Below are 25,990 nucleotides of genomic sequence, written 5' to 3' on the forward strand. Positions count from 1 at the left end.
GGCTAAAAAAAGCTGTTCAATTTTGAGATGGTGTTGCCGAATGCCGAATTTTGGATACTCGAATACGCGGGCTTTTTGAATCTTTTGTTAGCACTATTCTCAACAAACGAAAATATTGTTGAGTTTACAATATTTCTTAATTTTATGGAACAAATATAGTTTAGAATACATATTCCTCGACTTTTGAGTTTAGATTAAAATATTTGGCTACCAGGGCAGTCAAACAGTGCGCCAAATAAAAAATAGCGTTTGACAACACCGAAATCTAGCTTTACCCGATTTTTCCACTTTTCAACACTGAAATCTCGAGTAGTAATAGTAAACATTTACCTTTACCAAAACTGTGTTAATTTTTAGCTTGATTTTTTCACATTTAAAAGTTGCTCATCTCTGATTCTGCTGTTGTACAATTTGAGTGATCACATATGCCTTGATAATTCAAAATTTGTGTGCCAAAACCAATACCCCGAGCAGGCTACAGCAGTAAAGTTAGTCACAAACAGTCTATCTTAGTTAACACACGTGTGTAGAAGTAAAACAATATAAAAAATAATATACATGTATTTTCAAAATATTTATTAGTGATATTTACGGGAGCCCTAAATTTAATAAAACGTGGTTATTTACTTGATTGCTCAGCCCTGCGTATATTTTTTGCAAACTCCCTCGCTATTCCTCCCGCGTCTAGTTTCATATTTTTTTAGCGGTTGCAGCGCTCAGCGAAAAGTCTAAATTTTTTGTGATATCCTTATTTAATCTCGGCCTAATACATACATATATATATTAAAACAATGTCACAACAATTGGAACAAATTATCGAGGGTCTGCTCTGCTCAGATAATAGTAAGATACAGTTGGTAAGTGTCTTAAATTTAAGTAGAAGGTAAATCAGGTTAGCTGCATTTTATCCTGTGCCGATTGCTTGTCTTTCTCTATTCGCCATTTTTCTTACTTTAATTATTATGCCTTGGGTTTCTATGCACAAACACATAAGCTGCAAATACATCATATTTAGTTAGCTGAAATTATTTCTTATTGACAGTTTTTTATTAAATCATTTAACATGTGCACATTCCAATACATGCATATGTACATATGAATCTATGTACATATGTACACTTTTGTTTTCCGGCTGATTATGGCAAAAGAATATGTGTGTATTTAATAAAGTGCTATATAAAAAAAGTCTTACGCTGTTTTATGTTCATACATATATATGTACATATGTATGTGTATACATATATGAAATATTTGATTCTGCATTTATGATTTGCACTATTGAAATTTCAAATGAAAGCACAATTGTTTGGCCCTTCCCATTTTTAGAAATCTTTATATAAACAAATATATGTATGTACATACATACATACATACATACATACATACATACATACATGTGTATCCTTCAGTTTAGTGGAAAAAAGTATGAATCCTGATTCTTGGAATTCCGTATATTTTTTCGGTAATCGCCGTTTTATTGAACAATTGCCAGAGGGTAGTTCGCTGTCGGTTACAAAAGAAGCACTTGATTTTAAAATTAAAACAAATTTTTTATTCCAACAATAAGTGACCATATGGAGTACCCACTTAAAGTGTACATACATACATACATACATATATCGGCATACATATGATATCATCATACATATAATTAAAATTCTTTTCGAATTTTCTTGCAGGCCACTGCCGAATTAGCTAAGGCCTATGAGAATCCAGAGACTTTATGGACATTGTGCCAAATGATCGTATCGCCACGTGACACACAAAAACGGCAATTGTCAGCCGTTTTATTGAACAAGCGTATAATGAAGCTTCGTCACTGGCAACAGGTTCCCCAGCAACAGCAGGAAGCGTAAGTTATTAGGCATATAGCATTAATGAACCGTAAAGAAATTCTGGTTAGAATTTAAAAATTGACCCCAATTCTTGATTTATTTTTTCTCCCCTTATAACTAATAGCATCAAACAAGCCATAATGCAGGCTCTTATACTGGAGAAAGAGAAAACAGTGAAGAACGCAATTGCCCAATGTGTAGGCTCCGTGATTCGGCATGACTCTTCGAAGAAGGACGTATGGCTAGGTCAAATTCTGAAATTCATTTACGAACGCATCAGTCTACCCGATGCGAAAGAAAGTGAGCTCGGATCATCTACATTTGTAACATTAACAGATTCAGCGCCGGACCAATTTGTCAATCACATGGATTCGATTTGCGAAATGTTTGCCTCAGTCCTTATTAATGCTGAGACGCGGGGAGATTTGGCTTCACCCACTGTATCCAACATGATAGTTGGCATGTGTTATCTAATGCCATTTGTCAGTGGTCACACAACAGCCGAACATACAGTACTCAAAGTAATGCCGTTGATTATTAAAGCAGTTTCGGCATTCGTCGTTAAAGGGAATGCAGATGATTTTTCTGTCGTTTTCGATATATTTGACGGCATGCTCGAATATGTTCCCAAGTTGTTTAATAACAACATAAAACCTTTAATGGAGTTCTGCTTGACCACCCTTAATAACAAGCAAGTCGATAATGCCATTCGAAGTCAAGTAGTTATATTGATTGGTCGTATAGTGCGGCTAAAAAAGAAAGATATAACCAAACAGAAATTATTGGAGCCAATTCTACAAGTTGTCTTTGAAATGATGTGCTGCGAAACTGACAATGATGACGGTAACTTATTCGGTAATTACATTCATCGAGAGAACTATATTACCAACTGCCTTTCTTTTGTAGCCGAGGATCTTTCCACCGATGGTGATTGTCCTGTCTCAGCGGCCACACAAACTCTTGATTTATTGGCCTTAAATATGTCGCCAGAAAAGCTGATACCTCCACTACTACAATTGCTGGAACCGGCTCTCCAAAATGCTGATCCCTACCATCGTCGAGCCGCCTTCCTTTGTATGGCTGTCATTGCCGAGGGCTGTGCTGAAACCATATGCAGCAAATATCTAGAGATAATGTTAAACATTGTAAAGAGTGGTATAGCCGATCAAGCGCCTGTAGTTCGCAATGCTGCCTTTTTCACTTTGGGCCAGTTTTCTGAGCATTTACAGCCGGAAATATCCAAATTCGCTCCACAGATATTGCCTGTCCTCTTTGATTTCCTGCATCAATTGGTTGTGGAGCTAAAGGTAAGTTTATTGATAATCTGTTAATTTTACATATACATATGTATGTACATATATTCTATATTTGTGCTTTAATTGCGTTTTTTCGTTTGTTTTGTTTTCTGTGCTGCTTGGTCAATTGAAGGAATATCCAATGGCTAATGCGCCGGTCAAAGATACAATACAGTATATTAATCGGCTACAAATCAAACGCAAATCGGTTCTCACCAAATATAGGGTGCCTGTTCTAGATGTTTTCTTATCGTTTCTCTATTTTACCTTTGCACTGCACATTTATAAAAACTCCTTTCAGATGCAAATCATTTTAGGTCTTATTCAGTCATAAGATTAGGTTATAATATTTTATAAATATATAACAGCTCTTTTCTCTACGATCAATTCATATCGCCAATTAAATTCTATTCGAGTAGAGGTTTATTAGAGACTAAACTTATGCATAAGAATATTCGCTGCAGCGCAGGCAGCGAGAATAAGAACGTAAAGCAGAAATGAAAGAATGTCCGTTACAATTCACAGATCGGATCATTCTAGAATAATATGAAAGAGATAGACATACTGCGGTGGTTATATACATATTTTAACACTCCTTCTCAACGCGAAGTCTATCTTGTACAAAAATTATTTTAATCCCAACATTTCTGTAAACTTTACATGTTTGACCTTACATAAGTTCTTTGTTAATATATCTGAGGTCATACTATCTGTGGGAATGTATTTGATATCTATTACATTTTCTTTATACATTTCCCTTACAAAATGATATTTTATTTCAATATGCTTGCTACGTGAATGAAATTTAGCATCTTTAGCAAGACATTGTGCGCTCTGGTTGTCACTATAAATTATCAGCTTCGCCATCGGCCCGAATCCCATCTCGTTGATCAGCTTTCTGATGTATATCGCTTCTTTGGCTGCTGTAGAAAGTGCTACGTACTCGGCCTCCGTGCTACTGAGGGCAACCAGATTTTGCTTCTTTGATTCCCATGACACCGCCGCTCCAGCAATAAGGAATGACCAACCAGTGAACGACTTCCGATCGTTGCAATCGCCAGCCCAGTCCGCATCAACAAAACAGTGGATAGGAACACCAGTTTTGCTATAATGGAGTCTCACATCTGAGGTACCTCTTAGATATCTCAATACCCTCTTGGCTGCAACCTCATGTTCCTTGTGCGGATCTGAATTTCTCTGCGCCAATTTAGCCACAGAGTGTATTATATCTGGCCGTGTAGTCAACGCCAAATACAATAACGAACCAATGAGTGATTGATAGCGTGTCTTGTCCACCTGACCGCAATCATCGCTATCGCACTTCGTCTGGAACCCAACCTCTAGAGGAGTCGCGTTCGGCTTGCAGTCCTGCATACCATATTCATGCAACAAGCCTTCGATGTACTGCTTGTGGCCTATGGAGACATTGCCAGTCTTGCCATCTCGCTCGATTTCCATCCCCAAAAAATGATGGAGTTCACCGCCGTCGACCACATCAAATTCGTTTGATATGAGCTGCTTTATGTAGGCCACGTCGTCTTTTCTGGTACATGCAAGTATAAAATCGTCAACATATACAACAATAATAGATAAATACCCATTGACTTTGCTCGTGTATATACACGGTTCGCTTGCACACGGAACGAAACCAATCTTCAAAAGAACGCTATCCAACTTTTGGTTCCACTCACGCCCACTCTGTTTCAAGCCGTACAACGATTTATGTAGCTTGAGTACACGCTTGGGATGATCAGTATCGACAAAACCTTCAGGTTGTCGCATATAAACGTCATCTTGTAGCTCACTATTGAGGTATGCTGCAGAGACATCCATCTGGTGCAAGTGCATCTCGTGCTCCACCGCCAACGCAATCACCAGTCTGATTGAGGAATAACGTGCAACCGGGGAAAAAGTTTCCTTGTAGTTAATTCCATATTGTTGACCACACCCTTTTGCGACCAATCTTGCCTTGAAGCGCTGAACTTTGCCACTCTCATCTCGTTTGGTGGTAAAAACCCATTTACAACCGATAACCTTTTTTGTTTGCAGGAAGATCAACCAAACTCCATGTCCTAATGTTTTCTAGGTTGTCATACTCCTTCTGCATTGCTGATTTCCAGTTTTCCGACTGCTCTGACTTAAATGCCTCATTTATACAGGTAGGAACAATGACGTCTTTCGCATCTAGTACATTCAGCATATTGTACTCTCTTCGTGGACGACCAGCACGCCCAGTGCGAACAATCTTTGGTCTCCCTGGCCCTCTTCGGGTATATGGTTGCTCCTCCTCAGCATTTTCTTCGTCACCACTTTGCTCATCAACAATTGGAATTTGCTGCTCCACAGATTTTTCTTGGATTTCATCATTATGCTCGCAATCAAGTTTTTCACTTGGCTGAAAGATTACCACATCTGACTCACATGATGATTCTCGACCGTGCTCCAACTCTTTCATGAACTTGTGCTCCAAAAACACGACATCTCGGGATACTACTACGGTCCTTTTGACAGGGTTGTAAAGACGATAAGCCTTGGCAGTCTCGGAGTAACCTACCAAAATATGCTGCTTCCCTTTCGCTGAAAACTTGTTCTTATGAGTTTTATCTAAAACAATAGCTTTCATACCAAATACTTTAAGATGAGATACGCTTGGCTTTTTCCCATACCAAACCTCGTATGGAGTATTGTCAGGCAAAGTTGCAGTTTCTGCTCTGTTCCGTAAATATGCAGCCGTCATTATCGCCTCTCCCCAAAAGGATTCGCCAACTCCAGCATGCACTATCATGCTTCGCGCCATCTCCACCAAGGTTCTATTTGCGCGCTCCGCCACACCATTTTGTTGTGGAGTGTGGGGAACAGTGAGTTGTCTTTTTATTCCATGACTCGATAAGAACTGTTCAAATACATCGCTCAGGTACTCGCGACCGTTGTCGCTTCGTATGGCTTTTATACGCTTACCCGTCTGATTTTCTGCTAGAATTTTGAAATCTTGGAATTTCTGGAAAATATCGCTCTTATTCTTTAACATGTATACCGATACATAACGCGATTTATCGTCTATGAAAGTTGCAAAATAGCGCGCACCACCTTGTGACGCTGTACGCATAGGTCCACAAATGTCTGTATGAATCAAGCCCAACAATTCCTTTGAGCGACTTTCCGAAAACTTCGGAAACTTCTTAACGCAAATTTTACTTTTTGCACACGTTTCACATACAAGGTCATTTGTACTACACACTCTAGCATTGAGACCATAGACCATATCCTGCTTAATCATTTTGTTCAAACTATCGAAATTTAAATGTCCGAATCGATCATGCCATTTCACCAGCTGATTTACATTTGCTTCTGCAGCAAAAACTGTTTTTGTTTTACTTTCAAACAAAAACAAACCGTTGTGTTTCTCTGCGATCATTAAATCACGATTGTTACTGTCTTTAACGAACACTTTGTTTTTGACAAAAATTACTCTTAAGCCATTTTCTGTTGCTTTTGATACCGAAATAAAGTTACATTGTAAGTCTTTTACATATAGCACGTCAACCAACTCGATCGTGATATTTTTGCATATTAGTTCCACTGTACCGCAACCTTCGGCTTCTATATAACTGTCGCCTGCTAACTTGATTTTCTCTTTGTGCTCACGCATACTCGTGAACATTGATTTGTCCGCACACAAATGAGCTGTAGCCCCGCTGTCTACACACCACGCATTTTTCGACAAACCGATTCGTGTTCCAGAAGTAGAGAGCACCGAAAAGATTTTTTACTGTTCTTTTCGCTCGCGTTGTCTTTTCTCTCTTTCGAACTACACTTCGACGCGAAATGCCCGCGACGACCGCACAACCAACATTCAATGTTTTTTGGTTCTCTCATTGCTTTGTTCTTTTTACCGTTTTCTTGACGCGACGAATACATTTTATTCTCACTTTTCTCGGCTACTTCGCCAATCTTGCGTCTCTCTCCCTCTTCAAGCAATTTAATTTTTAGAGCGCTTAGCGATGGCAACGAGTCTCGCGTTTCTATGGCAACTACAAAATTTTCGAAATCATCACTTAAACTTGCCAACAAAATTATAACGAGCATTTCATCAGGCACTTGTTCCTGAATTTCACTTAACTTTTCTACGACATTAGAAAAATTATTCAAATGCTCTCGAATACTGTCTGTAGCCAACATTTTAGAATACAACAATTGCTTAAACAACTGTATTTTTCTAGCCGGACCGGAGGGCATGTGAATCGCGGACAACTTTGCCCATGCCTCGTTCGCGGTTTTACAATGTTTTATACCGTTGATCTGCGACGGACTTACGCACAACAAAATACTTGCGAGGGCTTTCTCGTCTTTACTGTCAAACAACTCCTTTTGTTCAGCCGTATCAGACGCCACTTTTTTTAACCGACCACATGTCACCGACCACAAATCAGAATGAATCAACAGACTTTTCATCTGTACTGACCATACACTATAATTTTCACCATCTAGTTTTTCGATTGAAAATTGTGTACTCATCTTGAACAAATTAGTTAATCACAAACTTTAATTAACAAAACGAATCTCTTACAAGTCTTTCCGACTAACCCGCACAGTTTTACTTTCTGCTGCCTGGGCCCAGAACCTATTCGAGTAGAGGTTTATTAGAGACTAAACTTATGCATAAGAATATTCGCTGCAGCGCAGGCAGCGAGAATAAGAACGTAAAGCAGAAATGAAAGAATGTCCGTTACAATTCACAGATCGGATCATTCTAGAATAATATGAAAGAGATAGACATACTGCGGTGGTTATATACATATTTTAACAAATTCAGACACAAGTCAACCAATGCAAACCAAAAAAATTGTTTATCAAAATAGGTAATTAATTTTACCAAGTATAGCTTGAAATATAGGCATAGGTAAGATGTTTAGGTGATTTTTAATTATACATATAAAATCGATATTTATTATATTTTTTTTTATAGGCATTCTCTTCCGAGTTTTTGCACTTAAGACACATTTTACTGAACTTTATAAAATCTTTACTGAAATACCATTTTATTCCTTTTTTTTTAGATGGGTCAACCCGAACCTAAACACTTGGAGCGCATGTTTTATGCTTTAGAAACCTATTGCGAAAATTTGGAAGATAACATTGTGCCGCATTTGCCATTGCTGATGGATCGGTAAGTAGTTATAAATTTTAGAATTCAAATTGTTTTTAAGACTGTTTTGTTCAGGCTTTTCGAAACTTTGGATAACAATAATTCGACACACTTGCGAGAATTAGCCTTGTCGGCTGTCGCATCTACCGCAACAGCAGCGAAGGAACATATGATGCCCTATTTCCCAAGAATCGTGACCATATTGCAGGCATATTTGGTAAAGGAGTGTGATAAGGAAGCGAATACTCTGCGTATTCAAGCAATCGATACATTGGCCGCAATTACCCGTGAGGTAGGAAAGGAGAATTTTATACCATTGGCAAATGATACAATGTCGTATTGTTTGACGATGTTGTCTGAGGGTCCAGACGATCCAGACTTTCGTCGTGCCATTTACAATTTGATGGGTGCTCTATCTAAAGTGGTGAATGAAAGCATGTCCAATGTGTTTCCCAAGATAATGGACCGTGTGGTAGAATCTGTGATTTCTTCTGAAGATATTCTGCCCATTGTTCAGGAGAATGGCTCAAGCTCCTTGCACGTAGAGGGAGAAGAAAGTGGATTCGACAGAGAAATCGATTTAGACAATACAGATGATGAAGATGATGACGATGAGCTCGATGGTTTTACAGTCGAGAACGATTTTGTCGTGGAGAAGGAAGAGGCCATTTTGGCTCTTAAAGAATTCGCAACCAATACTGGCAGTGCATTTGCCCCCTATCTGCAAGTGGCCTTCGAGAATGTGTACAAAGTGATAAATCATCCGCATGACTCAATTCGTAAGGCAGCCGTGGAAACTATTTGTGAATTTGTGGCCGCACTTTATCGTCTAGGTGATACTGACGGAGTGAAGCGGGCCTGCGAGATTGTCATGCCAAAATTTGCCCAAATGATTCGCAAAGATGACGAACGTTCTGTTGTTATCCATTTGCTTGAAGTGATGACTGATTTATTCAAAGAGATTAGGACAGCGGCAATCCCAACGCAAGAGATAAGTGACTTGATCTTTCATTGTATTAAAGATGTATTGAACGCTAAAATGGCATGCCAATTTAATGAGCCAAGTGAAGTCGGCGATGATGAAGACCCAGAGGATAGTGAATACGACGAGATACTTATTGAGAATGCTGGCAATTTGTTTCCAATGTTCGGACTTACCATTCAACCAGAACAGTTCTCATTGTATTTTGGCAGAATTTTCAATATCTTTATCAATAAGTTGGTAGGTCATAAACTATTATAATTTACATGTGCATTATTCATAATTACTGTCCTATGTAGAATAAGGCCAAGCGTAACGATTCTGCCGAGCAGAGAGCTTTTGTCTATGGCGTTTTGGCCGACTCCTTTAAATCTTTGGGCTCCTGTGTGGTGACCTATTTTGATATCCTTTGCCCCTTGCTCATAGGCGGGGCAAACGATAAGGATCCTAAGGCTCGTCAAAACTGTTACTTTGGCTTGGGTGAGCTGGTACTCTACGCGGAGGAAAAATCGTTTGAGTGAGTATAAACTCAAAATATTTCCCCAATCAACTGAAGTTATATATATTTGTATTTCGATGTCTTTACAGAACTTACCCTGCAATTTTGCAAACTCTCTCCAATGCTATTTCCAAGGAGCCGAATCCTTCGGCAATGGATAATATATGCGGCGCCGTGGCACGACTTCTGGTGCTTAATCATGAAGCTGTACCTATAGCTCAAGTTCTGCCCGTTTTCCTTGGTCATTTGCCATTGCGCGAAGATACTGAAGAAAATGATATGATTTTGAAGGCATTCCGTGCTCTCTATATGAAAGCGCAACCCAATATTGTAGACTTCATCGAACAGATGCTGGCAATAGTGATTGAAGTTCTATATAAAAAACAAATGCCTGATAAAGAAAGCACAGCCAGTGCCATTGAATTCGTCCAAGAGATCCGTCAGCAATACCCAAACAAGTTTAATAATGTTACCAATTCGATGACATCCATATATTCGAACAGCTTCTACCCACAAACATAGATATACTCGCACAGCATAGCTCCCAACCCACTTAATTAGTTACATACTTAGCAACCGAAACGAGAACATCATGAATAAAAAACGAATAGTTGGAAGTGGAAAATATTTATTGCATTTTTATCATTCGTTTATCATTGCCAACTGATGCAGAGACAATAGTAGATGCATCAGTTATTACCAATGTGCGTTTCTTTTGATGACCACATCTTTAACAATATCAGCATGATTGGCATGCAACTTTAGTTGTTGGCCATCCAAGTCAGTCCAACGGACATTGGTGGCGTCATCGCCGGCCATTAACTCCAATCGACCCACATCCGTGCCGTCTTCGTCGTGAAAGTTTAATGCAGATGTCTCCATCCAGGCATTGTCCGTATTACGGAAATCATCTACATAGCCACTATAAACGTGAACGCCATTCTGGAAGAATTTTTCTACCATATTTGACTTGTCAGTGAAATTAAGAGCCTCTTCTGTAAATTCACGTTTCAACGTAACGCTAACATTCTCCCCAGGGTCGACCATGCCCCCAGGTATGGCCCATAATTTATTATCCGATCGTTGAATAGCTACCATTTGAAGAATATTCCTTGTAATAAAGTGTAATGTACAAGTTAGCATAAAAGAATGGATTTTATTGTAGGAACTCACTTGCCCGTTTTGGGATGCTGCATTTTTTCATCCTTCTCATCTCGCTTCCATCGAGTCACAATAGGATCGGCAGCATGGTTGGGGCCCCATCTGCCTAACAAGCCGCGACCACGAATGCCTGTGCGCCCCATGGGATTAAGCGGAAAACATCCGCCTACTACCTCGTAGTTACCATGAAAGGATTGTCGATTGACCTGACCGTTATTGTGGTTCCATTGCGGATTAAAGGTCTCACTGGGTAAAGGCGGATCAGCCCATATTTGTCCACCTATATGTGGAGCTGTGTACGAAGGTGGTGAGTAGTCTGCAAAAGGAACGGACCAAAAAACGAACTCATCTGGCACAGGATAACGCGCAATATTGCTGCGGGGATACAATTCATTGCGGCACATAACATGCCGGAAAATGCCCGGCTTAACCAAAGAGGTCATCATTTTGTCTGAATCAGGGGACTGTTCAGACCGAACGTTGGATAGTAGGCCAAGATAGAGTACAAAGAGAACAATTACCGCTGCATTTCTGTTTGTCATTAGAAATATAACAAAAATCGTTGTCGCGCCGGCAAAAAGAAAACAATCGAAAACTGGTCACATTGACAAATGAATAAAATACTCAAAAATGGGATAACAAGCTCGCAGTGAGTACCAAACTCAAAAATAAGGTAATGAGCTCGTATTGAGTCATTGTTAAACAAGATAGCTTGGATTTATTGATAAAAGTTAATTTAAACACAAAATGGCTCTGGTTGATCATGACTCATGGGACATTGAGTACGAGGGATGCGAGAGATTGCGTCATCAACTTCTGGTGCAACTACACGAACGACAGCAACTACAAACCGTATCCACCCATATTCAAGATCCAAAATACACACAGCTGTCCTCAAGCATTCAGACTGGCTTGGAGCAATTGGCGAAAGATGTGGAACACTTAAGGGTTGTCTTGGAAAACGTTGTCACCTGGGAGACAAGCAACAAGGAAGAGCTACAGCAACGGCGGATAGACCTCGACAAAATCAACTCGCATCTAAGAGAAATTACTAACAAATTTAGTCAGTCCACAAGGGCCGATCGAGCAGCAGCAGCCAGCTCTTCTGCTTCGTCCATATGGCAGGAAGAAGCATCTTCTGGCTTACACAACATCGAAAGCGCACCCGCCGATATGGCTTCGTTCAAGTTAAGAAAGGAGCAAATGCTAGCAGAGCAAGAGCGAGGTTTAGATTCACTATCTAATACACTTTCACGTCAGCGTCTCCTAGTTGAACGTCTTGGCAATGAGGTTGAGGATCATAACGGTTGGTATACATTTCCATTTGTATGTGTTGGATTTTGAATAAATATATTTTAATTTTGTTTCTGTAGTTATTTTAGATAACATGGCCAATACAATGGACCGAGTGGAATATGGTGTCCAGCGGGAAACCCAAAGCATTAGCCAAATTAATCGTCGAGATAGCACTTGGGGTTATTGGCTGATAATAATTTGTCTCTTCGTGGGCATTATTGTGGTAGTCTTTGTGTGACCAAAAAACGAAACGATTAGTGTTATGCCTTTTAGGACATATGTATTTTTTATTTTACCCTATATATAAATACTACTATATGTTGCTCATTATATTTATCAAAGTTTTAAAGAATTTTTTTTGTTGATAAAATTTATTGTTATGTGGCAGACTTTAATTTGGTCAGTGTAACTGACCTGGCTACTTGGCCACTTGCGTCAATTTGGACCTTGAAAAAAAAACTAAATTACAAACAATAGAATGATGAATGGAATGATTACTTGGCAAGTCCAAGCCGTCTTTTCAGGTTCAGAAAAACATATATCCAACCGTAGTTCTGAACAATGCAAAGAAATATCCGAATGTCTAATGGCCAGTTTGACGTCTTGTTTCCTTAGATAACTACTAATTTTAATTGACGCCACTCGATGCTGGTTTTTAAGGTCGTCCCAACACCCGTATCGTTTTGTTCTGCGGCTGCATGTACAGATTTGAGAAATAAGACAACAAATGAGAATTATTCGGTTGCAGTCATATACTTGCATGATGCTTACCCATTTCGACAAGGTATTCTTCTATAGTCCTTCAAGATCAAGACTATCAAACTGCATTTAAGGATTTTCAACACTCTGTAGAAGGGACGTATTCGGATAAATTTCTCAACAGACGAAAAAAAAACATTAACAGCCTTTTAAGAAAGCCATTTCAAGGACGATCAGGAATTTTTAAATTATTGTCTTTAATGACCCGCTCAGATCCTGAAAAGCACATCCATTAACTGATACAAAAATAACTTTTTTCTATGAGAAACAATTGCAAATATCTCTCGATTTTTTTAATGGATTACCCCGACATTTTACCCAACTAAAAAAAAGAATGATATTTTAAGATAATCCTAATTTGTATTATTGCTTATTAAGACTGTGTAAACTATATAAAACAAGGCCAATTTACTTCCCTCTTCTGGGTTCGTCTTCTGCATTTACTTCGTAAGCACACATATTAGAGCCTTGAAAAACAATAACCATTATCTTTGATGTTCAAAACATGAAACAATTGATCGTTCTCAAAATATAGAACAATTTTAAGTAATGCCTTAAAGTAACAAAATCGAACATTAATGGATTTTTTGCTATCTTCAAAATGAGTCATCATCTGAACCAATCTGTGTTCAATAAATCAGATTTCATATAGGTATGTCATGTAGGTAGGTAGGTCATATGTACATACATACAAACGTTAATATTTATCCAATATTTTGTCATTTGAATTGTATTTCCGTAAGTAAAACTTAATTTGTGTCAACTTATAAATGTAAACTACGAGAACATGCTTACAAGACGCAGCTGTTCAAATACACCAAATATAATTTTAATATTTAAAATATACACAGAAATATTGGGTAGAAATTGGACTTATGCATAAATAGGCACAGTTTTAAACAGATGAAATCAGAACACCCAACTACCTCAATCCGATCCATCTCCACAGAGCTTTATCCTCTTGTAATTCAAAATGAAGTTCCTGATTGTCTTTGCCCTAATTGTCCTGTCCATTCAGTTGGCTGCATCGGCATCTTCAACTACGAGTAATGCAACTACAACTACAACGACAACAACAACCACTGATGCGACGACTACAACAACAACTTCCTCATCCGCAACAACAACGACAACGGCTAAATCCACCCACAAGAAGAAATGTTGGAAGGGCAACAACTGGTGCCACACTCGCAGACCGATCAGGAAGTGTCGCCATCCCGAGAAATGCCACAAAACTATCGTTATAGTGCGCCGCAGAAAAGATTAACTTTTAAAGAATGACATTTTGTTCATTGGACCATTAACTAATTTTAAATAAATAACATTTTTATTCAACATGATTATTTGACTATCACTACATTAAACAGAATCTTTTAATGTCGCTTTAAATTGATATTCTGTGTACAGTTTTAAGCTTTGCATCTTAAAGACATTTGAGAGAATCCTATTCAATACTATCCTATCCAATTACCAACTAGCATTCCGAGACAACAAATGATTCGATCTAAAGGTCTGCCCTTGAAGTAGCTCATCTCACAATCATACAGTGCCAATAAGCATGAAATAGTGAATTGTTCGCTGCGTTTTCGATCGATTTTCATTCAGGTTCTAACTTTCACATCAAAGTGATCTTATAATTTCCTTTATAACCCTGTAAATTGTTCAGTTCACATGTTCCTTGACAATATTGCAAATATTTGCCATTGATGCCATTTTATGACACCAAATCGTATTGCCGACCTTTTTCATTTCTGTTCAACAACTAAACTCAACCAAACTATAAAATATAAAATATAATTCGGATCTTCAAAGATCCGTTCCTTTTATTTAACATGTTTAAAATAAGTCGCTATTACAATCTAAAATTTTTTTTGGTTGCGAACAAAAAAGGATACAGTCTAATATATCCTTTTCCCAAAATGGAAATCCAATGAACAATTTACCTAATTTTACGTAGGATTCAAATGCCATGGGATCCACCACTGTGCATTTGTGCGATTTTTGTATATTCCCAAAGAAATACTATTGCATACCTTTGAGTGTACATATATTAAACCGTTTATTTCGTATTCTTAAATAGTTGTACATAAATTAGACGATAAACTCTTAATCCTTTCTGCGGCGCACTATAACGATAGTTTTGTGGCATTTCTCGGGATGGCGACACTTCCTGATCGGTCTGCGAGTGTGGCACCAGTTGTTGCCCTTCCAACATTTCTTCTTGTGGGTGGATTTAGCCGTTGTCGTTGTTGTTGCGGATGAGGAAGTTGTTGTTGTAGTCGTTGCATCAGTGGTTGTTGTTGTTGTCGTTGTAGTTGTAGTTGCATTACTCGTAGTTGAAGATGCCGATGCAGCCAACTGAATGGACAGGACAATTAGGGCAAAGACAATCAGGAACTTCATTTTGAATTACAAGAGGATAAAGCTCTGTGGAGATGGATCGGATTGAGGTAGTTGGGTGTTCTGATTTAATTCGCTGAGATGACTCTGTATTTATTCAGAATTCGGAAAACGATTTCAGTGTTTACCTTATTGGATAAACAAATTATTCGGATAAATTTGTGTAGACTGAAGTTTGTAAATATCAAGTGTTTAAACAGCTTTATTTTTTAAACTTGTTTGTAACAATTCTTGGTATAGAGATTTTAGGTAAAACGTTTTGTTTGGGCGACTCGACCTTTTTTCCTCAGACTGAACACGTGAGGTTTTCCTTCTGAAAATAGGTTTTAAAGTTACAGAATCGCAAAGTTTAAAGTTTTTAAAGCTCTGAAAGATATGGCTCCTAAATACACAGCAGCCCTAATGAGCAGCATCTTCTTCTAGGCGCCAATTGGGAGTGTGGAGCGGAAGAATCACTTTCTCTCGATTATTGGCACTGTCTTCATTGTATCTGTGACAAAAGGGGCGAGTGGTGAGAGGAAAAGGTTAAAGTTATTTTATTGAAACTTTCACTTAGTAATTCACTGGAATAGCTAATAAAATAGATATTTATAGTTCATTTCAGGCGATGTTGTGCAAGAGCGAATGCGAGAACAGTTCCTGGCAATATCCTTTGATTGCAGAAGGTTTACAAGACTTTTGGACTTAGTTGCTTGTCTCTGGGAATGAGTCTCTTTTCATAATTTGCCATTCTTCTGTTTACTAGTTCGAGAAGGACAAGACAGACAAGGGCAGACCTTTAGATCGAATCATTTGTTGTCTCGGAATGCTAGTTGGTCATTGGATAGGATAGTATTGAATAGGATTCTCTCAAATGTCTTTAAGATGCAAAGCTTAAAACTGTACACAGAATATCAATTTAAAGCGACATTAAAAGATTCTGTTTAATGTAGTGATAGTCAAATAATCATGTTGAATAAAAATGTTATTTATTTAAAATTAGTTAATGGTCCAATGAACAAAATGTCATTCTTTAAAAGTTAATCTTTTCTGCGGCGCACTATAACGATAGTTTTGTGGCATTTCTCGGGATGGCGACACTTCCTGATCGGTCTGCGAGTGTGGCACCAGTTGTTGCCCTTCCAACATTTCTTCTTGTGGGTGGATTTAGCCGTTGTCGTTGTTGTTGCGGATGAGGAAGTTGTTGTTGTAGTCGTCGCATCAGTGGTTGTTGTTGTCGTTGTAGTTGTAGTTGCATTACTCGTAGTTGAAGATGCCGATGCAGCCAACTGAATGGACAGGACAATTAGGGCAAAGACAATCAGGAACTTCATTTTGAATTACAAGAGGATAAAGCTCTGTGGAGATGGATCGGATTGAGGTAGTTGGGTGTTCTGATTTCATCTGTTTAGAACTGTGCCTATTTATGCATAAGTCCAATTTCTACCCAATATTTCTGTGTATATTTTAAATATTGAAATTATATTTGGTGTATTTGAACAGCTGCGTCTTGTAAGCATGTTCTCGTAGTTTACATTTATAAGTTGACACAAATTAAGTTTTACGGAAATTCAATTGTAATGACAATTGTATGTATAAGATGTGAAACAAGTGGGAAATATTCCGATTTAAATTATATACAGACTTGTTTGGGTATTGGCGAATCCACGGCCTGAGGAAAATGGGGAAAACCATTAGATTCTGTAAAAAATTTCAATACACTCAAATAACCAAAGAACCTCAAATAATTTATGTCATAGAGAGAAATATCCTATTTGTGATGCATAGCTATAAGATCCGGAAATCCTGCAGCAGGAAAAAGAACAAGGATGCTTTGGATTTCCACAGATTCTCAGTTAACCGAAGGACATTCCAGGATCAGGAGATGTCAATCGATCTGCGTGTTCAAGGACTTTAAGCTGGCCAAAGAACATCCCAATCGTCCTTAAAATGACCACCTTATGAGCACTCTTTCTGTTTTTTCACTTGTAATTTTTTCCAAGTCCCAAATTCTACCAAGTGGCCAACAAACTGGACAAAATCTATGAAATCCTTAATATCTCAGCTCTCCGCAGGACAATCGGGATGTCCTTTGCACCAACGATAGTCCTCAATGGTTGGAATGTTTGGGCACCACTTTCGTCCTGATCCTGCAAAGGACTCGCGAGTTAATTAACATTTTTTCATAAACAAAAATGTCCTTTTATCTCAGCTCCCAAAAGGATATTCCAGGATCTAAGAGTGTCAGTCGATGTGGATCATCAAGGACTACAATCTAACCAAAGGACATCCCGATCGTCCTTTAAATGACCAAGTTATAAAGACATTTGTAGTTTTTTGTCACTTTTTTTGCCATTTTTTTGACCTCCCCCCTTACAAAAATTCGAGCAATATTTTTGGAAGGATATTGAAAATCCTTGAATGCAGATCGATAGTCCTGATCCTAGAGGCTCCGGAAAAGGATGTCCTGGCGAAATCGATCAATGTCCTGGCGAGATATGGCCTCGACAAAAAGGTCCTTTTTTCCTTTCTTAGCTCTAGAATCGACAAATCCTGGCGCAGGACGAAAGGATATGGATTCGTAGAAAGTCCTTGATGATCTGTATCGATTGGCATCAAAAAAAGTTAGGGTCATCTAAGGATGCAGGACATGAAATTTTCTGCAAAGGTCCTTTTTTCCAGGACATGGTAACGTCAGTCGACGCGCATGAGCAAGGACTTTCATCTGGCCCAAGGACATCCCGCTCATCCTTAAAACTACCGAGTTTTGAGCACTTTTCTGTTTATTTGACTTGTAATTTTTTCCAAGTCCCAAATTGAAGCAAAAGTTAAAAAAAATCTAGAAAAAATGCAAAAACCTTAATATCTCAGCTCTCCGCAGGACAATCGGGATGTCCTTTGCACCAACGATAGTCCTCAATGGTTGGAATGTTTGGGCACCACTTTCGTCCTGATCCTGCAAAGGACTCGCGAGTTAATTAACATTTTTTCATAAACAAAAATGTCCTTTTATCTCAGCTCCCAAAAGGATATTCCAGGATCTCAGAGTGTCAGTCGATGTGGATCATCAAGGACTACAATCTGACCAAAGGACATCCTGAGCGTCCTTTAAATGACCGAGTTATAAGGACATTTGTGTTTTTTTGTCACTTTTTTGCCATTTTTTTGACCTCCCCCTTACAAAAATTCGAGCAATATTTTTGGAAGGATATTGAAAATCCTTGAATGCAGATCGATAGTCCTGATCCTGGAGGCTCCGAAAAAGGATGTCCTGGCGAAATCGATCAATGTCCTGGCGAGATATGGCCTCGACAAAAGATCCTTTTTTCGTTTCTTAGCTCTAGAATCCACAAATCCTGGCGCAGGACGAACGGATATGGATTCGTAGAAAGTCCTTGATGATCTGTATCGATTGGCATCAAAAAAAGTTAGGGTAATCTAAGGATGCAGGACATGAAATTTTCTGCAAAGGTCCTTTTTTCCACCTATTTAAAGGACATTCCAGGACATGGTAACGTCAGTCGACGCGCATGAGCAAGGACTTTCATCTGGCCCAAGGACATCCCGCTCATCCTTAAAACTACCGAGTTTTGAGCACTTTTCTGTTTATTTGACTTATAATTTTTTCCAAGTCCCAAATTGAAGCAAAAGTTAAAAAAAATCTAGAAAAAATGCAAAAACCTTAATATCTCAGCTCTCCGCAGGACAATCGGGATGTCCTTTGCACCAACGATAGTCCTCAATGGTTGGAATGTTTGGGCACCACTTTCGTCCTGATCCTGCAAAGGACTCGCGAGTTAATTAACATTTTTTCATAAACAAAAATGTCCTTTTATCTCAGCTCCCAAAAGGATATTCCAGGATCTCAGAGTGTCAGTCGATGTGGATCATCAAGGACTACAATCTGACCAAAGGACATCCTGAGCGTCCTTTAAATGACCGAGTTATAAGGACATTTGTGTTTTTTTGTCACTTTTTTGCCATTTTTTTGACCTCCCCCCTTACAAAAATTCGAGCAATGTTTTTGGAAGGATATTGAAAATCCTTGAATGCAGATCGATAGTCCTGATCCTGGAGGCTCCGAAAAAGGATGTCCTGGCGAAATCGATCAATGTCCTGGCGAGATATGGCCTCGACAAAAAGATCCTTTTTTCGTTTCTTAGCTCTAGAATCCACAAATCCTGGCGCAGGACGAAAGGATATGGATTCGTAGAAAGTCCTTGATGATCTGTATCGATTGGCATCAAAAAAAGTTAGGGTAATCTAAGGATGCAGGACATGAAATTTTCTGCAAAGGTCCTTTTTTCCACCTATTTAAAGGACATTCCAGGACATGGTAACGTCAGTCGACGCGCATGAGCAAGGACTTTCATCTGGCGCAAGGACATCCCGCTCATCCTTAAAACTACCGAGTTTTGAGCACTTTTCTGTTTATTTGACTTGTAATTTTTTCCAAGTCCCAAATTGAAGCAAAAGTTAAAAAAATCTAGAAAAAATGTAAAAACCTTAATATCTCAGCTCTCCGCAGGACAATCGGGATGTCCTTTGCACCAACGATAGTCCTCAATGGTTGGAATGTTTGGGCACCACTTTCGTCCTGATCCTGCAAAGGACTCGCGAGTTAATTAACATTTTTTCATAAACAAAAATGTCCTTTTATCTCAGCTCCCAAAAGGATATTCCAGGATCTAAGAGTGTCAGTCGATGTGGATCATCAAGGACTACAATCTGACCAAAGGACATCCCGATCGTCCTTTAAATGACCAAGTTATAAGGACATTTGTGGTTTTTTGTCACTTTTTTGCCATTTTTTTGACCTCCCCCCTTACAAAAATTCGAGCAATATTTTTGGAAGGATATTGAAAATCCTTGAATGCAGATCGATAGTCCTGATCCTGGAGGCTGCAGAAAAAGATGTCCTGGCGAAATCGATCAATGTCCTGGCGAGATATGGCCTCGACAAAAAGGTCCTTTTTTCGTTTCTTAGCTCTAGAATCCACAAATCCTGGCGCAGGACGAAAGGATATGGATTCGTAGAAAGTCCTTGATGATCTGTATCGATTGGCATCAAAAAAAGATAGGGTCATCTAAGGATGCAGGACATGAAGTTTTCTGCAAAGGTCCTTTTTTTCCACCTATTTAAAGGACATTCCAGGACATGGTAACGTCAGTCGACGCGCATGAGCAAGGACTTTCATCTGGCCCAAGGACATCACGCTCATCCTTAAAACTACCGAGTTTTGACCACTTTTCTGTTTATTTGACTTGTAATTTTTTCCAAGTCCCAAATTGAAGCAAAAGTTAAAAAAAATCTAGAAAAAATGCAAAAACCTTAATATCTCAGATCTCCGCAGGACAATCGGGATGTCCTTTGCACCAACGATAGTCCTCAATGGTTGGAATGTTTGTGCACCACTTTCGTCCTGATCCTGCAAAGGACTCGCGAGTTAATTAACATTTTTTCATAAACAAAAATGTCCTTTTATCTCAGCTCCCAAAAGGATATTCCAGGATCTAAGAGTGTCAGTCGATGTGGATCATCAAGGACTACAATCTGACCAAAGGACATCCCGATCGTCCTTTAAATGACCAAGTTATAAAGACATTTGTAGTTTTTTGTCACTTTTTTGCCATTTTTTTGACCTCCCCCCTTACAAAAATTCGAGCAATATTTTTGGAAGGATATTGAAAATCCTTGAATGCAGATCGATAGTCCTGATCCTGGAGGCTCCGGAAAAGGATGTCCTGACGAAATCGATCAATGTCCTGGCGAGATATGGTCTCGACAAAAAGATCCTTTTTTCGTTTCTTAGCTCTAGAATCCACAAATCCTGGAGCAGGACGAAAGGATATGGATTCGTAGAAAGTCCTTGATGATCTGTATCGATTGGCATCAAAAAAAGTTAGGGTCATCTAAGGATGCAGGACATGAAATTTTCTGCAAAGGTCCTTTTTTTCCACCTATTTGAAGGACATTCCAGGACATGGTAACGTCAGTCAACGCGCATGAGCAAGGACTTTCATCTGGCCCAAGGACATCACGCTCATCCTTAAAACTACCGAGTTTTGAGCACTTTTCTGTTTATTTGACTTGTAATTTTTTCCAAGTCCCAAATTGAAGCAAAAGTTAAAAAAATCTAGAAAAAATGCAAAAACCTTAATATCTCAGCTCTCCGCAGGACAATCGGGATGTCCTTTGCACCAACGATAGTCCTCAATGGTTGGAATGTTTGTGCACCACTTTCGTCATGATCCTGCAAAGGACTCGCGAGTTAATTAACATTTTTTCATAAACAAAAATGTCCTTTTATCTCAGCTCCCAAAAGGATATTCCAGGATCTAAGAGTGTCAGTCGATGTGGATCATCAAGGACTACAATCTGACCAAAGGACATCCCGATCGTCCTTTAAATGACCAAGTTATAAGGACATTTGTGGTTTTTTGTCACTTTTTTTGCCATTTTTTTGACCTCCCCCCCTTACAAAAATTCGAGCAATATTTTTGGAAGGATATTGAAAAATCCTTGAATGCAGATCGATAGTCCTGATCCTGGAGGCTGCAGAAAAAGATGTCCTGGCGAAATCGATCAATGTCCTGGCGAGATATGGCCTCGACAAAAAGGTCCTTTTTTCGTTTCTTAGCTCTAGAATCCACAAATCCTGGCGCAGGACGAAAGGATATGGATTCGCAGAAAGTCCTTGATGATCTGTATCGATTGGCATCAAAAAAGATAGGGTCATCTAAGGATGCAGGACATGAAGTTTTCTGCAAAGGTCCTTTTTTTCCACCTATTTAAAGGACATTCCAGGACATGGTAACGTCAGTCGACGCGCATGAGCAAGGACTTTCATCTGGCCCAAGGACATCACGCTCATCCTTAAAACTACCGAGTTTTGACCACTTTTCTGTTTATTTGACTTGTAATTTTTTCCAAGTCCCAAATTGAAGCAAAAGTTAAAAAAAATCTAGAAAAAATGCAAAAACCTTAATATCTCAGATCTCCGCAGGACAATCGGGATGTCCTTTGCACCAACGATAGTCCTCAATGGTTGGAATGTTTGTGCACCACTTTCGTCATGATCCTGCAAAGGACTCGCGAGTTAATTAACATTTTTTCATAAACAAAAATGTCCTTTTATCTCAGCTCCCAAAAAGGATATTCCAGGATCTAAGAGTGTCAGTCGATGTGGATCATCAAGGACTACAATCTGACCAAAGGACATCCCGATCGTCCTTTAAATGACCAAGTTATAAAGACATTTGTAGTTTTTTGTCACTTTTTTGCCATTTTTTTGACCTCCCCCCTTACAAAAATTCGAGCAATATTTTTGGAAGGACATGGTAACGTCAGTCGACGCGCATGAGCAAGGACTTTCATCTGGCCCAAGGACATCCCGCTCATCCTTAAAACTACCGAGTTTTGAGCACTTTTCTGTTTATTTGACTTGTAATTTTTTCCAAGTCCCAAATTGAAGCAAAAGTTAAAAAAAATCTAGAAAAAATGCAAAAACCTTAATATCTCAGATCTCCGCAGGACAATCGGGATGTCCTTTGCACCAACGATAGTCCTCAATGGTTGGAATGTTTGGGCACCACTTTCGTCCTGATCCTGCAAAGGACTCGCGAGTTAATTACCATTTTTTCTAAAACAAAAATATCCTTTTATCTCAGCTCCCAAAAGGATATTCCAGGATCTAAGAGTGTCAGTCGATGTGGATCATCAAGGACTACAATCTGACCAAAGGACATCCCGATCGTCCTTTAAATGACCAAGTTATAAAGACATTTGTAGTTTTTTGTCACTTTTTTGCCATTTTTTTGACCTCCCCGCTTACAAAAATTCGAGCAATATTTTTGGAAGGATATTGAAAATCCTTGAATGCAGATCGATAGTCCTGATCCTGGAGGCTCCGGAAAAGGATGTCCTGGCGAAATCGATCAATGTCCTGGCGAGATATGGCCTCGACAAAAAGATCCTTTTTTCGTTTCTTAGCTCTAGAATCGACAAATCCTGGCGCAGGACGAAAGGATATGGATTCGTAGAAAGTCCTTGATGATCTGTATCGATTGGCATCAAAAAAAGTTAGGGTCATCTAAGGATGCAGGACATGAAATTTTCTGCAAGGTCCTTTTTTTTCCACCTATTTGAAGGACATTCCAGGACATGGTAACGTCAGTCAACGCGCATGAGCAAGGACTTTCATCTGGCCCAAGGACATCCCGCTCATCCTTAAAACTACCGAGTTTTGAGCACTTTTCTGTTTATTTGACTTGTAAGTTTTTCCAAGTCCCAAATTGAAGCAAAAGTAAAAAAAAAATCTAGAAAAAATGCAAAAACCTTAATATCTCAGATCTCCGCAGGACAATCGGGATGTCCTTTGCACCAACGATAGTCCTCAATGGTTGGAATGTTTGTGCACCACTTTCGTCATGATCCTGCAAAGGACTCGCGAGTTAATTAACATTTTTTCATAAACAAAAATGTCCTTTTATCTCAGCTCCCAAAAGGATATTCCAGGATCTAAGAGTGTCAGTCGATGTGGATCATCAAGGACTACAATCTGACCAAAGGACATCCCGATCGTCCTTTAAATGACCAAGTTATAAAGACATTTGTAGTTTTTTGTCACTTTTTTGCCATTTTTCTGACCTCCCCCCTTACAAAAATTCGAGCAATATTTTTGGAAGGATATTGAAAAATCCTTGAATGCAGATCGATAGTCCTGATCCTGGAGGCTGCAGAAAAAGATGTCCTGGCGAAATCGATCAATGTCCTGGCGAGATATGGCCTCGACAAAAAGGTCCTTTTTTCGTTTCTTAGCTCTAGAATCCACAAATCCTGGCGCAGGACGAAAGGATATGGATTCGTAGAAAGTCCTTGATGATCTGTATCGATTGGCATCAAAAAAAGTTAGGGTCATCTAAGGATGCAGGACATGAAATTTTCTGCAAAGGTCCTTTTTTTCCACCTATTTGAAGGACATTCCAGGACATGGTAACGTCAGTCAACGCGCATGAGCAAGGACTTTCATCTGGCCCAAGGACATCACGCTCATCCTTAAAACTACCGAGTTTTGAGCACTTTTCTGTTTATTTGACTTGTAATTTTTTCCAAGTCCCAAATTGAAGCAAAAGTTAAAAAAAATCTAGAAAAAATGCAAAAACCTTAATATCTCAGCTCTCCGCAGGACAATCGGGATGTCCTTTGCACCAACGATAGTCCTCAATGGTTGGAATGTTTGGGCACCACTTTCGTCCTGATCCTGCAAAGGACTCGCGAGTTAATTAACATTTTTTTCAAAAACAAAAATATCCTTTTATCTCAGCTCCCAAAAGGATATTCCAGGATCTAAGAGTGTCAGTCGATGTGGATCATCAAGGACTACAATCTGACCAAAGGACATCCCGATCGTCCTTTAAATGACCAAGTTATAAAGACATTTGTAGTTTTTTGTCACTTTTTTGCCATTTTTCTGACCTCCCCCCTTACAAAAATTCGAGCAATATTTTTGGAAGGATATTGAAAAATCCTTGAATGCAGATCGATAGTCCTGATCCTGGAGGCTGCAGAAAAAGATGTCCTGGCGAAATCGATCAATGTCCTGGCGAGATATGGCCTCGACAAAAAGGTCCTTTTTTCGTTTCTTAGCTCTAGAATCCACAAATCCTGGCGCAGGACGAAAGGATATGGATTCGTAGAAAGTCCTTGATGATCTGTATCGATTGGCATCAAAAAAAGTTAGGGTAATCTAAGGATGCAGGACATGAAATTTTCTGCAAAGGTCCTTTTTTTCCACCTATTTAAAGGATATTCCAGGACATGGTAACGTCAGTCGACGCGCATGAGCAAGGACTTTCATCTGGCCCAAGGACATCCCGCTCATCCTTAAAACTACCGAGTTTTGAGCACTTTTCTGTTTATTTGACTTGTAATTTTTCCAAGTCCCAAATTGAAGCAAAAGTTAAAAAAAATCTAGAAAAAATGCAAAAACCTTAATATCTCAGCTCTCCGCAGGACAATCGGGATGTCCTTTGCACCAACGATAGTCCTCAATGGTTGGAATGTTTGTGCACCACTTTCGTCATGATCCTGCAAAGGACTCGCGAGTTAATTAACATTTTTTCATAAACAAAAATGTCCTTTTATCTCAGCTCCCAAAAGGATATTCCAGGATCTCAGAGTGTCAGTCGATGTGGATCATCAAGGACTACAATCTGACCAAAGGACATCCCGATCGTCCTTTAAATGACCAAGTTATAAAGACATTTGTAGTTTTTTGTCACTTTTTTGCCATTTTTCTGACCTCCCCCCCTTACAAAAATTCGAGCAATATTTTTGGAAGGATATTGAAAAATCCTTGAATGCAGATCGATAGTCCTGATCCTGGAGGCTGCAGAAAAAGATGTCCTGGCGAAATCGATCAATGTCCTGGCGAGATATGGCCTCGACAAAAAGGTCCTTTTTTCGTTTCTTAGCTCTAGAATCCACAAATCCTGGCGCAGGACGAAAGGATATGGATTCGCAGAAAGTCCTTGATGATCTGTATCGATTGGCATCAAAAAAAGTTAGGGTCATCTAAGGATGCAGGACATGAAATTTTCTGCAAAGGTCCTTTTTTCCACCTATTTGAAGGACAT

The 25,990-nt window shown here is 39.1% G+C and overlaps 6 protein-coding genes across 7 annotated transcripts; 3 read left to right on the forward strand and 3 right to left on the reverse strand.

Annotated features, from left to right (window-relative positions):
• The first annotated feature begins 420 nt into the window (after window positions 1–420).
• LOC137573726 (importin-4-like) lies at window positions 421–10,382 on the forward strand. 2 transcript variants are annotated; one of them, XM_068285739.1, is made up of 8 exons: window positions 425–857; window positions 1,680–1,852; window positions 1,960–2,678; window positions 2,742–3,142; window positions 8,188–8,297; window positions 8,352–9,498; window positions 9,558–9,775; window positions 9,847–10,382. In XM_068285739.1, the coding sequence occupies exons 1-8, from the start codon at window positions 792–794 to the stop codon at window positions 10,277–10,279; spliced, it is 3,267 nt and encodes a 1,088-aa protein (XP_068141840.1). In that variant the 5' UTR covers window positions 425–791; the 3' UTR covers window positions 10,280–10,382. The 2 variants fall into 2 exon arrangements, with proteins under 2 accessions (XP_068141839.1, XP_068141840.1); XM_068285738.1 differs by having other exon boundaries at window positions 421–857; window positions 1,960–3,142.
• Window positions 10,369–11,522, reverse strand: LOC137573727 (ADP-ribose pyrophosphatase, mitochondrial). Its single transcript, XM_068285740.1, has 2 exons — window positions 10,931–11,522; window positions 10,369–10,868 (listed from the first exon to the last, which is right to left on the reverse strand). The coding sequence occupies exons 1-2, from the start codon at window positions 11,458–11,460 to the stop codon at window positions 10,454–10,456; spliced, it is 945 nt and encodes a 314-aa protein (XP_068141841.1). The 5' UTR covers window positions 11,461–11,522; the 3' UTR covers window positions 10,369–10,453.
• A 38-nt stretch (window positions 11,523–11,560) lies between these two features.
• Syx8 (syntaxin 8) lies at window positions 11,561–12,566 on the forward strand. Its single transcript, XM_068285741.1, has 2 exons — window positions 11,561–12,224; window positions 12,292–12,566. The coding sequence occupies exons 1-2, from the start codon at window positions 11,666–11,668 to the stop codon at window positions 12,450–12,452; spliced, it is 720 nt and encodes a 239-aa protein (XP_068141842.1). The 5' UTR covers window positions 11,561–11,665; the 3' UTR covers window positions 12,453–12,566.
• Window positions 12,567–13,867: 1,301 nt separating this feature from the next.
• On the forward strand, window positions 13,868–14,240 carry LOC137574255 (protein new-glue 3-like). Its single transcript, XM_068286450.1, has one exon. It carries the CDS (start codon window positions 13,947–13,949, stop codon window positions 14,238–14,240), a length of 294 nt encoding a protein of 97 aa, XP_068142551.1. The 5' UTR covers window positions 13,868–13,946.
• Window positions 14,241–15,079: 839 nt separating this feature from the next.
• On the reverse strand, window positions 15,080–15,376 carry LOC137574272 (protein new-glue 3-like). Its single transcript, XM_068286485.1, has one exon. It carries the CDS (start codon window positions 15,374–15,376, stop codon window positions 15,080–15,082), a length of 297 nt encoding a protein of 98 aa, XP_068142586.1.
• A 1,016-nt stretch (window positions 15,377–16,392) lies between these two features.
• On the reverse strand, window positions 16,393–16,692 carry LOC137574253 (protein new-glue 3-like). The gene has a single exon (XM_068286448.1). The coding sequence runs from the start codon at window positions 16,684–16,686 to the stop codon at window positions 16,393–16,395; it is 294 nt and encodes a 97-aa protein (XP_068142549.1). The 5' UTR covers window positions 16,687–16,692.
• Between the last annotated feature and the right edge of the window lie 9,298 nt (window positions 16,693–25,990).

This window comes from Drosophila tropicalis, unplaced genomic scaffold, assembly GCF_018151085.1.
Source record: "Drosophila tropicalis isolate 14030-0801.00 unplaced genomic scaffold, ASM1815108v1 contig_443, whole genome shotgun sequence".
Lineage (NCBI taxonomy): Eukaryota > Metazoa > Arthropoda > Insecta > Diptera > Drosophilidae > Drosophila > Drosophila tropicalis.

Coding starts and splice junctions, on each gene's coding strand:
- Syx8 (XM_068285741.1), top strand. CDS start 11,666: ATGGCTCTGGTTGATCATGACTCATGGGACATTGAGTACGAGGGATGC. Junction 12,225..12,291: donor TGAGGTTGAGGATCATAACG/GTTGGTATACAT, acceptor TTGTTTCTGTAG/TTATTTTAGATAACATGGCC.
- LOC137574253 (XM_068286448.1), bottom strand. CDS start 16,686: ATGAAGTTCCTGATTGTCTTTGCCCTAATTGTCCTGTCCATTCAGTTG.
- LOC137574272 (XM_068286485.1), bottom strand. CDS start 15,376: ATGAAGTTCCTGATTGTCTTTGCCCTAATTGTCCTGTCCATTCAGTTG.
- LOC137573726 (XM_068285738.1), top strand. CDS start 792: ATGTCACAACAATTGGAACAAATTATCGAGGGTCTGCTCTGCTCAGAT. Junction 858..1,679: donor ATAATAGTAAGATACAGTTG/GTAAGTGTCTTA, acceptor ATTTTCTTGCAG/GCCACTGCCGAATTAGCTAA. Junction 8,298..8,351: donor TTGCCATTGCTGATGGATCG/GTAAGTAGTTAT, acceptor TGTTTTGTTCAG/GCTTTTCGAAACTTTGGATA.
- LOC137574255 (XM_068286450.1), top strand. CDS start 13,947: ATGAAGTTCCTGATTGTCTTTGCCCTAATTGTCCTGTCCATTCAGTTG.
- LOC137573727 (XM_068285740.1), bottom strand. CDS start 11,460: ATGACAAACAGAAATGCAGCGGTAATTGTTCTCTTTGTACTCTATCTT. Junction 10,869..10,930: donor CAGCATCCCAAAACGGGCAA/GTGAGTTCCTAC, acceptor CTTTATTACAAG/GAATATTCTTCAAATGGTAG.